General features: G+C 40.9%; 1 protein-coding gene across 1 annotated transcript; it reads left to right on the top strand.

The window, feature by feature from the left end:
• The first annotated feature begins 351 nt into the window (after positions 1-351).
• On the top strand, positions 352-11,792 carry polr2m (RNA polymerase II subunit M). The gene is made up of 4 exons (XM_088992539.1): positions 352-902; positions 2,026-2,523; positions 2,614-2,836; positions 5,740-11,792. The coding sequence occupies exons 1-4, from the start codon at positions 811-813 to the stop codon at positions 5,881-5,883; spliced, it is 957 nt and encodes a 318-aa protein (XP_088848665.1). The 5' UTR covers positions 352-810; the 3' UTR covers positions 5,884-11,792.
• The last annotated feature ends 2,382 nt before the right edge of the window (positions 11,793-14,174 follow it).

Raw genomic sequence — 14,174 nt, 5'->3', positions numbered from 1 at the left:
CTATATTTTATGGAAACCCGGGAACGGATTATTCCCATTTTAATACAGTTTCCAATGGGATGTTTTTTTTAGATACACACTTTTCGCCTTACACATCCTGTCTGGGAACCAATTAAGTTCGTAAATTGAGGTCTCACTGTACACCGTAAATTAGTTGCCAGCCAATCAGTGTCCTCCATCTTTAGAGGTTTGATCCGCACTGTATATCTAAAATGTTTATTTAAACAAGGAAAGCCTGCTTCGGTTAGTGTTTCGTGTCGGACCGATTTACATGGTTGGACAGGAAGTTGTGCGCATACGTTTGCATTACCTGTGGTCATTCGAAGTAAAACACTGTTGAGTCAAGATGTATCCCCACGCTTGTCTTGTGTTTTTTATTTGATCCCACAACCCCGTATCTCCCTTACCATAGTGGAGAGCGCAACACAATAACACGGGTAATTTTGTTTTATGAGTCGGTTCTGCATATCATTCCTGTTGTCCAAAGATATTGCACACGGTCGAGAGGAAGCGGTTTCAGTACATCGCCGATGATCTGCAGAGGGCGCTCGAACACATTCTACAATCGTATTGAATCAACCCTTTCCTCCACCAAAGAAGAACACCACTTTGAAATGTTGTCCACTCCATCGCAAACAAGCATGCCTCTGTTATGGTTGTTATATAGCTTCCTCCCCCACGCAACGGCTTAAGAACATCTTCAGGTTCAAGGGGGACACTTTGCTTCGCAAGGAATGTGGTGGTGAGGTGCGCGGCGTGTTCCTGCTGTTTTGGAGCAGAGTGTGGCTAAGCTTGTTATAGCTCGCTAGGATGTCCGAGCGCCAGGTGGGAAACTTGAACAAGCAGACCAGAGAGCAGCTCCAGGAATTACTACTGCGACAGAACACCATACTCGCTGACAGGTAAGACCTATTAAGTGCACTTGGCATCCATAGCCAGACTGGACATAGTAGGTTACGTGGAAATTGAGTAATTGATTCGATATCCTCGATGCCCATCTCAGCTCCATGTACAGTGCCGGTATACTCTGCTCTCACTATGAAAACAGTTGGACGCACTGCTAAAATCACCTTGTCGGACTGGGAAATGTTATGCATTTGTGTGACGAGTCTCCATGCGAGTAGGACAACTGTATCTTACTCGTGAGGCCAAACTACTAATGGGCATGTTGGTGCTAGACTTAAAATGGGGATAACATTTTGGGAAACCATGATAATATAAATGCTTTTGGTTCCTAACTGACATCATAAAAACGTTTTATAGCATCTAAAATACCCCAAAAACGCAATCAGATATTTTTAGTCAAATGCAAAACTCCAATAAAATGACTTAAAGTTTCCCAAAACGACAATAAAGTCTCGTTATATCGATATCGGTTATATCGATAGTACTGTCTATTACGATACTATTTCTATGAACGCAAGGAGAAAATTTACATGCCACAGGATTGGATATATCGATAGTCCGGTTATATCGATATTTTTTCGACTCCCGAGAATATCGATATAACGAGACTTTACTGTACTTACAAATCACGTGCACATGTATACTGTATGTACTTGGTTTAGTAATGTGAAATAAATTGTCACCTAATTAATCAATTGCGTAATTGGTAGAAATAAACGTAAATATTTATTGTCGCTAAACTAAATAAGTGTTGATTTAATGAAAATATATTGCACATTAAAATTAGATACAAATTAATTTATCTGAAAAAAGTTATTTTCCAGTTTATTTTTTCCAGTTTATTTTTTTCAATCAGTTAGCCCCAAACTGAACTCCACTTAAAAAATGGCCCCTACTGGCGGCACAGTTTGTACATGAAAACAGTTTAATCGTAACACCAACGAATTTTGAAATTGTCTTATTCATCAATCAGAATCAGAATACCTTTATTCGTCCCGCAATGGGGAAATTTTCAGGGAACACTGAACAAAAGGAGATTCACATGATACATATCCAGAGAACAATGTGGATCCGAACTGATTGCTATGACTATTAAGTTTGTGTTTTTGTTGTTTACAGGAGATTAATTGAGTCTCTTTCTGACAAGGGACAGCGGTTAAAGGAATTTGCGGAAAGAATACGGCTAGCCATTGCACACCGTGATGAAGAGGAGCGGAAGCAGAGTTTGGTGTCAGCGGCCAAAGCAGAGTTTCAGTCCAAGTACCGGCTACCGTTCACTGGGAAAAGTGCGGCAACCGCATCACAACAGACCGAAGCCTTGCCCGTCTGCGTTCATGTGGAGGAAGAGGAAGAAAACGCTGCTGAAACCATGGAGACGGCTGCCCCCATGGCTTCTCTAAAATCTGTCGGAACAAAAGAAAGTGACCTTGCAAAGGCTTTGGAACGGGTCACAATCTCCAATCGTACTGGTGACCAAGGCAAGAATTCCGTTCAAACCATTGCAACAGACAATTATTTTCTCAGGCAGCAGTCACCAAAGAAGCCTCTTGTTCTAACCATCCTGGAACGGACGGAGAACACCATGATGCCCGAAAGGCAAAAATTCAAACCAAACCAGTAAGCAGATCTGAAGATTCATTATTGAAACAATACAACCGTTACTTATGTCTTTCAATCACTTTGGTTGAATATTGGTGACTTTTTCAGGCTGCCAACTCGAAGTGGCAACTCTCCATCTGGCTCCTTATCACCCGGCCAGTCGACCGAAGGGTCGTCCCCGCTCTCGAGGCAGGCCCGGAGAGAGCTGGACAAAAAGCACCTGGATGATATCACGGCCGCAAAGCTGCCGCCTCTTCACCACACTCCGTCCCAGCTTCTGTCTCTGCAGGAGTCTGCTGACCTCCTGAGAACACAGACTAGGAAACAACAGGTGAGTCCTTTCTTGCAGGTACACATTTTCTCTGCATTCTTCATTACCCAAAATAAATACAGACGCCTCCCTACTTACGAACATTTGAGTTACGAACATTTTTGTAGGAACATGTATAGTATTTTCTCCAGTTGTACATGTACATATCTTTATATAGCATATATTTTATTCAATGTTTATTTTTTCTGTACAAACTAATACAGGTAACTTATACAAGGCTTAAACATACTTCTATAAACCTTAAAGGACAACCGACGTCTCCGGACAAGTTGTGTCCATAATTTGTAAAATGGCTTCAAATGACTTCTAGTGAGCGTATTTTAAAAAGATTCCACTGCATATAGCTATATTTTACGTTTTAAGACTCGCGCTGAATATTCAGGAAGTCTTGTTTTTGAGTTGGTGATGAGTCCGTACGTGACGTCACTAAACGAATGCCCCACACCGAAAGACATATTGTAGCAGTCCTTCCATCACGTCAATGTATTTTGCTGTATTGTTTGTTCTGAAAACCTTGTGTTGCACCCAAAAGCCACCAGAAGAGGGTGTCCAAGCTCCATATAAGGAATTTATCAGCCTGTGGAAACAGAGGTGGCCACAGGAGGTCGCCATTTTGTGCCTCTTTTTCGTTGAGACATCTCCCCTCAATGTTGCCTAATAATGGCACGGAATAAATTCTTTAAACGATTGCAAACATGTATGCTTTCCTCTTCAGAACTATTTGAATCATATTCATAACTGGATGTGTAACAAGAAAGCATATTCTCTGAATCTGAAGCCATTGTTTTGATTCTGCAGCAATCCAAGACGTCTTGGCGTGACGTCACGAACTGGGGGCGGGACTTTCTGAAAATGCCCAATTCGCAGCTCATTTTTTTGCAGATTTTGGACACTTTAAGTCATTTTTATTGGTGTTTTGCATTTGAATAAAAATATCATACTGCATGTTTTGGGTATTTTAGATGCTATAAAACGTTTTTCTGGTGTCAGTTAAGAAACAAAAAAGTGACGTCGGTTGTCCTTTAAATATACTTATATATGCCTTAAATGGGGAGTATAGTTTTTGCTTTTTTGAATGTTGCTGTGCCGATGACCATTTTGTGTTTGGGAGCCTTTTACTGAGCGAGTTGCTTGTTCTGTAGCCACAAAGGGACATGTCTTCTTGTGCCGGTCCCAAGCCCGGATAAATACAGAGGGTTGTGTCAGGAAGGGCATCCGACGTAAAAGCTTGGCCAAAACAAACATGCGGATCAAACCTCTCAAGATGGAGGAAACTGATTTGCTGTGGCGACCCCTTGAAGGGAAAAGCCGAAAGGAAAGGTAGAAGATATATGCCTTAAACATACATTCCATACAAAATATACCACTGAAGCAACTTATGAACGAATTCACCTCACGAACGACCTTTCGGAACGTATCTTGTTCGTAAGTTGGGGAGCATCTGTAAATACATAAAATCCGACATCTGGTGCAGTTCGATGAAATGTTAACATTGATTCATTAAAAAAGTCGTCTCCCTGTCGATTCCTGTCAGTGATTTTCATCACTGGTGTGGTACATCTGAAGTCATATTTAAAAATACAAACCCGAAATGGAAGATTAAGATCAATTTTTCAGTATTTTGTTTTTTGAGGACCAGCATTTGTTTTGTTTGATAAAAATTGTTTATTCGTGGCATAAAAACAACAGAAATGTCTCTCCCTTGATGGCAAAAAAAAAAGAAAATCTTTTATTTATCCAAAAACTAGTAGATACCCTCACTACCAAAACACAGCAAGTTATTGAAATTTTCCCTCTTTTTTTCAAGATACGTATTTTTGCCTTACTTTAGTCCTTATCCTCTATATTAATGTTATGAAAACATACTTCGACATTTCTTTGGCAGGCTGCGTGCCTGTTCCATCCCTAAATGGCTGATGAATAATCAGTATGCGCATGGAATCGTGCTTTATTTGGTGATTTAATTGGTTGGATGTGACAAAATTTTGGTTCTATCTATTGAAGTCAACATTTTAGAATTAAACCGCGTCACATAAAAAGCCTGATTGTGCGTGTTTGGAGAGAGAGGGGTCGGGGGGTAAAATGCAAACAGATCAGTCATGATCATTAATACTCGTAAAATAATACATGATTAAAATGACTTGTATCCAAAAACTTCTGGTGGAACATGAAATGTGTATTTCATTATTGTTTAAACCTCTTAATGCATTCCATCCCAAGCAGTGTGGGGCACCAGGATATGCCACCATCTTGTCCATCCAATGAAAGAAATTGTATTCAAGGAGTGACTCAGAGTTTCATTCTTTTATATTTTCATGGCGAGTGGGTGATTCTGTCAATGACTCCCACAACTCTTGTCTGTGATACTGACCCATTACGACCTTCTTCCAACTTGGACTAATACTCTAACTCAGTTGTTCTCAACTGCTGTAATTTGGCACCACGACCCTTGAGTTGCCGCCAAGTCACAACTCAATTTTGTTGATGTTAAGAACATTAAACAAAATGTAGTATTCAAAAATAGCCTTTGGGAATATGTCCAGTGCACAATGCTGTTTACCGGGTTATACCTAAGGTAAAAGCACAAGCATTAAATGGTTATTTTTTTGTGTGCAGAATTCTTATATTTTAAATGCATTAAACTTTAATTTCGTGTGTGTTTGTGCTAGTGTTTTAATGTAAGTTGTAAATATCTGGGACTGCTGGAAGCTGTCATATTTGTGTTAGAGCGCTAGGGGTCAGCATTTAGCCTGCATCCACTGCATTTTGTGTTGAACAAAGCAGTGCTCCTCATCATGGAAACTTGCCGACCCTGTTAGCATGTCCATGACTGTTTGCCAAGTCTCGGTCCGCGCATTGAACGCACCGTGTCAAGCCTCGCCATGTGTTGTGGTTCACGGCAGGAACTGCAGGCCAGGCTGGCAGCACTGAAACTTTCTGAGGGATTGAAGACGTCCATGGGGAGCTACAATCCTGACGGTGGGCCCATGGGAGCCTACAGAGAGGTTCATGATGAAGGAGCGCAGCCCTCCTCAGAAGAAGACTGATCCTGCATGGTCAGATGGGAGGAAGACCTGGTTAACTCTGTGCAGTATGCCTTGCCTAGTGCGAACAGTCAATGTCTTGATGGACTTGATGAATGCTGGCTGATGGACTTTGAAGGACTTGAAATCCGGTGCTACATTAAAATTAAACACAAATGTAATGGAAATTCTGTTCCGCCGTATTCAAACAAGCACCAAACTATTTAGCATCAGACATTTCTGGCACAAGGATGTCATACAGGCAAGGACCAACCGATTCTGATGGCATGACAACCGTGATCAAAAATAATGTATTATGTGAGGCGGCCTTATTTTGAACTATTGGATAAATAAAAACACTTTTTTTACCCAGTGAATACAATCTATTTTATTGGATTCTGTTTTAGTTGTACTGTAGAAGTCAGTTTACAATTTGGTAAGATTTTTTTTTTAGAATAGATCTTTGTGCCAACCAGTACCTTTACAACAGTGCACATTCATCCCTCTTCTGTGTGTCACTGCACACCCGTCCCAACTGAAAGAGGAAGGGGAATTGGATTGGATTTGTCTTTATTAGTCTCGCAATGGAGAAATGTACATTTCACATTGGCAAAGTGATGAAAGTAAGTAGAAAAGTAGTACAAAAAAAAACAAAATACAGAGCTGCTGTAAAGGCACACTCTCGCTGCACCATTTTGAAGTCAAAAACGAACAAAAAAAACTAAATAATTTGACAACACAAAAAACACAGACATTCATTCAATCTTAAGCACTTTCTGCACCCTCTTTGTTGTATGAAGCAGTTCTAGATGAAAAAGGAGAGGATCAAAGCATCCTTTTCACCAATGGATTAGGGACGTCAGTGAAACGTGCGTGTCTTCGACAAGCTAAATGTTGATAGCAAACACGAAGCAGTAGCATCCATTGACTGTCTCACATCTGCTCCACATAAATCCGCTTCAATTCCGAGCCGCGACAGTTCCACATCGGTGCTTTGCTCCTTTCTTCTCATTGCGGGCTCCTCAAGCCATGCGTCCATCCAGCTGCAGACTGTCCAACAGCACAGACCTTTCCGCTGAACAAAGCGGAATATTGAATTGGAAGCAATTCACATCAAACGGGGGGTTGATTTACTCAACTCCGCAAGGAGCCAATCATCTTGTGCCATGCTTTGAAGTCCTCTCCCAAAAAAAAAGAAAAATGGGGATGTAATTAGTGACAGACAATACTATCTTCGTTTATGAGACCTTAACTTTTGCCACTTATTGGCTCATCCCTGTGCAGTGATTTGGTACATGTTTGAGAATCAGTTGTCTGATGTGCAGGATTGGTTCATTGCTTTTTTTTTTGGGTGGGGGGCGATTGCCCAATTTGGCCGTATAGTTGGTCGGTTTAATTCAGGGGTGTCAAAGTCATTTTTTGCCGCAGGCCACATTGTAGTTATGGTTTCCTCTCGAGGGCCGTTATGAATTTGGGGAACCCATTAGAATGTTTAAATCCCTTCAAATATTACATATGGAGCACACAGCAAATTAATGAATAACTCGTTTTCAAATCTGAAGTCAAGAATAATGACTTTCATTGTGTTTGACATCCAAAAATATGAAATTTTGGCTCAGATTTTAGCAATCATCATGGAATTTAACAAGTTTGATTTGCTTTTGCGGGCCGAAAAAAAATGATGTGGCGGGCCGGATTTGGCCCGCGGGCCTTGACTTTGACACCTGTGGTTTAATTCATTGTGGTAACCGACATCAGAGAAACAATTTCTTATGTAAATAGCTAAAGAAATTTCCCATATCGCAACGTTAATATACATTTTTGTTTGTTTGTTTTTCTTTGTCAAGTGACTCATAAGTTTGCTATATGGTATTTGACTGTTGTTCAAATATCGTTTTATAGTGCTTAGTGCAAATATACGGGTTGGTATACGTGTGTAAAGTGTTGCAGATGAGGGTGCCTCTTGCGTAAGATCACGTGCGGTGTTATCACGCAGAGATCAGTGGCACATTAGATAACGGTAATCCAGGAGGGGGTGAAATATTGAAACATCTGGACTGCATTTGAACGCTGTTGTTGCTGGCCGCCGCAGCCACGGTGGGCGGGCAACATGGCAAATCGCGTCTTTCGGCTTCGCTAATACGTGGGAGATAAGACGTGCCAGCTACAGCCGGTACCTTTCCCATCATCCTTCATCCAGCACTCAAAGCGCTCGCCGCGTTAATTCAAACAAGGTGACGCGAAGAGCCGGGTCACGCAGGTCAAAGTGACGTTGAAAGATGACCCGTGATAACCTTTAGGAAATGTTGCTGAAATCATCCTTCTGATTGCTGGTAGGCTCCAGAGTGGCCCATGTGGATGACGTCCAATAACAAACGAGCTCCGCCGAGGATCCTCATTGGGCTGGAATTAATCACAGCCCACCTCGGCGACTGTTCCCAATTATGCGGCACTTTTTTTGTCGTTAAAGGGGAACTGTTCACGCACTTTCTATCAAAGCTTTCACGTTGTCCACTGATGAGGTTGTTTATACCTCCAGTCAGGTCCCCCGGCCCCTCTTGTCTCACATTCATAAGGACCCCACAAAGTAGTCTGCAAGTGATTTGCTCCAGCTCTCGCGTCCGAAATTACATGTCACGCGGGAATAAAAATAATTTGATGTTTTGGAGCAGTAAGTGGAATGTGATGATCAAGAGCAGTCGGCTCAGTTTTAAATTAGATATAAAGTATGATGTATGCATCGGGTTGGGCCCTCGGCACCGTGATTGGATTATATCTTCCAGTTTGCAAAGTCTGAGCTCATACATTTTTCCACTTGTCATTTTTTGGGGCCAGGGATGGGGGGGCACCTAAGTAGATGAAATAATGTATTGTGAGCCGTTTTGTGCGGCTGGGGTTCCAGTTCATCCGCGCACGCACGATCAGAGCTAGCCTTCCCTTCCACCTATTGTGCAAGACATGAGTCAAGTGAAACCACTCCCCCTTTTTTAATCAATTCTATCTTTCTTTTTACTGAGGAGTTGACCAATTTTTCTTGCACTACATTTTTCACTGCATGCAGATGCTGGCGATGAGTTTCTTCTGACACCATATAAGTGTGCAGCTCTCATAATGAAAGGAAGATTGCTTGTGAATAGTGATGGCAAAATGAGGTGTCATGAAGCTATGAGGCTTTCCATCAAAATGGTACACTTTTTGGCCACTGCATCATGAGGCCTCTTTTGTACCACTGCACCATCATGTGGAAAATAAATGTTATGACAGAGAGAATGATTAAAATGTTACCAAGGATTAGATGGGGACAAAATGTACGGAAGAGGATTAGGGCCAATAAAGACAATAAAATAAATATGGCAGCATTCTCACTTTTATCTCAGAAGTCAGACTTTCAAGTGAGAATCCTCACTTTAAAGGACAACCGACGTCACTTTTTTGTTTCCTAACTAACATCAGAAAAATGTTTTATAGCATCTAAAATACTCAAAACACGCAGTATGATATTGTTATTCAAATGCAAAACACCAATAAAAATGACTTTGTGTCCAACATCTGCAAACAATTGAGCTGTGAATTGGGCATTTTCAGAAAGTCCCGCCTCCAGTTCGTGACGTCACGCCAAGACGTCTTGGATTGCTGCAGAATCAAAACAATGGCTTCAGATTCGGAGAACATGCTTTCTTGTTACACATCCAGTTATGAATATGTTTGAAATAGTTCTGAAGAGGAAAGGATACATGTTGAAATCCATTAAATAATTTATTCCGTGTCATTTTGAGGTATCAGGACTGCAATGTAGCGTCCCAGAAATGTGGCAGAAAATGGCGACCTCTTGTAGACACGATAATAATAATAATAATAATAATAATACATTTTATTTCAAGCGCCTTTCAAAACACCCAAGGTGCGTTTCCACAGGCTGATAAATTCCTTATATGGGGCTTGGACGCCCTCTTCTGGCGCAACACGGGGTTTTCAGACCAAACAAGCATTGATGTGATGGAAGGACTGCTACAATGTGTCCTTTTTTCGGTCAGGGGCGTTCCTTCAGTGACGTCACGTACGGACTCGTCACCAACTCAAAAACAAGACTTCCGGAATATTCAGCTCGAGTCTTAAAATATAAAATATAGCTATATGCGGTGGAATCTTTGTAAAATACGCTCAGTAGAAGTCATTTGAAGCCATTTTACAAATTATGGACACAACTTGTCCAGAGACATCGGTTGTCCTTTAAAGTAAGAATTTTGAGATTAAAGTCCCGATTCTGAGAATAAAGTCTGACTCCTGTGATAAAACTGAGAACCGTGCCAAGTTTGTTTGTTTTTCTTCGCTAGCCCGAATTATCTTGTGTAAAAATGGCAGGAAGTTGTGATGTGAATGAATGTGCGTGTGTTACTTGAACTAATAATTGCTTTACTATAGATATTGACATACAAGTAACGAGACACACCTTTCATTCATGTTGTTGAGGGAAATGTGTTCTGTTGTAGTGATGTGTCGTTCGCGAACGAGCCGGTTCTTAGAGCCGGATCAAACCTCCGGAAGTGAACGAAGAGAGCCGGTTCCTAACTCCTTTTCAAAAGTACTTTTTCTCATTCTGGCAATTTTCCCGCATCACTGCCGATAGAAGGTCTGTCGATTTGTCACAGACGATGGTTGTCTTGCTCTGTGTGTCTGATGCCTTTGACAAATACAACTAGATACAAAAGTAGGAGCACTGGGTATTCTATGTTTTTCGTTTTTCTTTACAAGAGTTTCATTCTCCATCAATTATTTCAAATGTGCCACCCTAGACCTCCCGTAGCTCGTAGCTTTGTGCTCTGGCTGGCACTTTAATAACATCAAGTTTTGTTATATCATAAAAACATTATGCTTGTTTGATTTATTTATTGATATGTGTGTGTACTTGAGTGGTATTAGGCCACAATAATGCCGCAAATTGAAATAATTTCGCTTGGTGTCATTATTTTAACTCCACCAAATTTATTTCGGAATTGGTTTTTCTTGTGGGGGTGCTGATAAAACGCTGGTCAGACCTCCGGCAATGTTTTTCCCTTCCACGAGAGGGCAGCATTTGCCTTTTGTACACCCACCCCCATTTCAAGCTCAGATAACTCCAGACCCATATAATTTAGGAATTAACTCTTTTTCTGATAAATGAAGAGAGTTTAAGGTTTCGAACGCTGTATTGAATTTGTTCGGGTTTTTGTTTTTCTTGCGGGTTGCAGATAAAGCGCAGGTCAGACCTATCGCAATGTTTTCCCTTGCACGGAGTGGTAGCATTTACCTTTTGTCCATGTGAGCACTTTGTTACAGCTTCAGCTGTTGTTAAAGTGCGATATAAATCAATATGTATGTACTGTATTGTAGTTTGTATAGCTGCCCCCATTTCAAGCTCAGATAACTCCAGACCCATAGAATAAGGGAAATTAACTCTTTTTTTCTGATGAAAGAAGAGAGTCTAAGGTTTCTTACACTGCATTGAATGTTTATGTAGTCCTAAAACTCAATATTCAATATTCTGTATATTCTATTCTTGAAATTTCAGTGAAAATGACAAAAACCCTGGCACTGCAGTGGACACATTTTTGCACATCGTCTGGCAGTGAATGATTTAAGTGTCTCATAAGATGGTACTTTGACAAAGTTGTGAAGAGTAGACTCTGTAATGACCATTGAAAAGACATCACACACGAAACAGTGTAATTCCCCAGCTCTGTTAAATTAATTAATAACTAAAGAGATGGAATAAAATCAAACCTTACAATGGAGTAAAACCACCCACACGCTTTTCTTCTGAATTACAAACAGGCCCGAGTGTGATTTATGTCTAAGATGCCATAGAAGCCCCTCGATTTTCATGGCTGCACGGGAGAAGCAAATGAAAGTAAAGCCAAGGAGTGTGTCAGAGATCTTTTGGAATCGTAAAGTGAAATATGATATTTAATGTGCGTGCACACTCTTAAATTTGGAAAAAAGGACGAACGGCGCTTTGAAATTAATGTTAAAAGGAGTGTGTTAGGCGGTCTTTCGCAGATGTTATCTGTCTTCCTATTGCGGGGTTAAAACACCAGCACGCAGCATACGAACAAATGTTTTAGCCCCTCAAAGCCTCCATCGTGTGTGTGTGTGGCAGCTGTATTCATTGTGTGTGTGTGCGTGTATTTAACTTTACATGTGTTAAATTTGTCAAGCGCTTTGTTTCACACTTGGAAATGACGTCTACAGGCCCGACTGAGAAAAACAGCAAGACGTCATCTGTTCTCGGCCAAAGTCTTTTGTTTCTCTGCGTGTATTTACAGTGACATTGATCATCAAAGATCATTGCTCTTCCATTCCCGTCCGAGGAAGATAACACATGCTTGTCGTTAATGTGCACAGTCTGTTCTTATTTATTTATTTTACACTTTTGGGATTTTTCTTCCAACAATTCCATTAAATGAAGCGACGACGGTCGAGCTTAACGATGCCCCCACGCATATTTAGTGTTTCCTCCTCCTTGGACCAATGTTTACAATTCACAAGCCACAAAATCGACCACAAAGGGGAAAAAGCTGTGACGCTTAATCCTTGTTTCATCATTCGTGCAACAGATGTATCGCATGTCTGTTGATGTTCAAGCCTTTTTAGAAGTAGCGTCAGTTCAACACTAGATGGCAGTAGTGTATCTGTACAGCTCATCTTCTCGGCCTGGCCAAAAATCTGCTTTCATGAAATAGGAGCTGTCATCAAGTTGATCAAATAGTTTTTCAGCAATGAAGGAATTACAAAGAAATACTTTGTCATACCACAAAATCTTTGGTTCTGATCCTTTATTCATTTTCTATCCCAGTGATGCCCAACCACTGGGCTTTTAAGTGCCGTGAGAAATCATCAGCTGGGCTACAAGAATTTATCCAGATTCAATCTAGAGACCACTTTGCGGTTCACTTATTGTGGTTTGACTTTATTGTGGCTTTTCATTTGTGACTATTATGTCATCTATTTTGTAGGTTTTCTTATTATTTTTATTCAAAGTTGAAACCAAAAAATGTTTTTTTTTTTTTTTTTATAACAGCGGCGGGGGTAGATTGTTTTTCCAAAATACGCAACTGAACATTACCATTGGAAATTCCGAACTTTGTTGAAATGTTTTGTTTAGATTTTTTTAAAAAAAAGTACTGAAATCCAGTGCATCGGCCAGTACGACGAATGTATTTATCAGACACAGAATGAAGTTCTTCCCAGGGCCGTCCGTCTCTCGTCCCCAGATCTGAACACAATTGAAAACCTGTGAAGTGAGCACAAGAGGAATTCGAGTCAGATACTCTCCCGTCTCGTAAAATGTTGTTGGTAAAGATTAGGTGCTGGTTTGTTTGCAAAATTACAAACATTACATGAACATTTGTGGTGCTATAAATAGTGGTCTACCTGATAATATGTGTAATGATGTGAAATACAGTGATACCTTGGCTTACAAACTTAATTGGTTCCCGACAGAGTGTGTAAGGCGAAAAGTGTGTATCCCAAAAATTAATTTCCCATAGGAAACCGTTAAAATGAGAATAATCCGTTCCCAGGTCCCCATAAAACATAATTTTGAACTTTCTAATTTTCTAAGCCTTAAAACTACACAAATATACCTTATTTTATGTATAATATATGTGCAATGGTATTATAATTAAAGAAATAAACTGTACTGTATAATAAAGTTGTTTTATTTACCTTTGTGATGGTCGTTGATGGCTTGATGGAATGGAGTGGCCGGTTTCATCAGCATTAAACACTTGATGAGGAACGTAGCCTTCTTCTTTCACCATCTTGAGGAATGATCCCTTGTAGGTGCTTTCTCTGTGATAATTGTATCTAGTTCATCATCAATTGTGTTCTGTTTATCTGGGTTGATAGCTTTTTTCATCAAGTGTACAGATGGCTTGTGCGGGTTATTTATGGAGCCTGATTTATGGGATATTTTAACCTTCAGCTTGCATAATCCTTGTTGAAAAATGTACCTAAATGTCAAATTGTTCACACCTTAGAGATAAGGCGAGAAGCTTGGTCATCCGGGAGGGGCTCAGAGTCGAGCCGCTTCTCCTCCACATAGAGAGGAGCCAGATGAGGTGGCTCGGGCATCTGATTAGGATGTCCCCTGGACGCCTCCCTGGTGAGGTGTTCCGAGCATGCCCCACTGGCAGGAGACCCCCGGAAACGACCCGGGACACGCTGGAGAGACGATGTCTCCCAGCTGGGGACAGGATCCACCAGGACGAGTTGGAAGAAGTGGCTGGAGAGAGGGAAGTCTGGGCTTCTCTACTGAAGCTGCTGCCCCCGCGACC

Source organism: Hippocampus bargibanti, linkage group LG03 (assembly GCF_051943395.1).
Source record: "Hippocampus bargibanti isolate YZ-2025 linkage group LG03, ASM5194339v1, whole genome shotgun sequence".
Taxonomy (NCBI): Eukaryota; Metazoa; Chordata; class Actinopteri; order Syngnathiformes; family Syngnathidae; genus Hippocampus; species Hippocampus bargibanti.
Note: the sequence above shows the minus strand (reverse complement) of the source record. Positions and strands in the feature narration are given on the sequence as shown.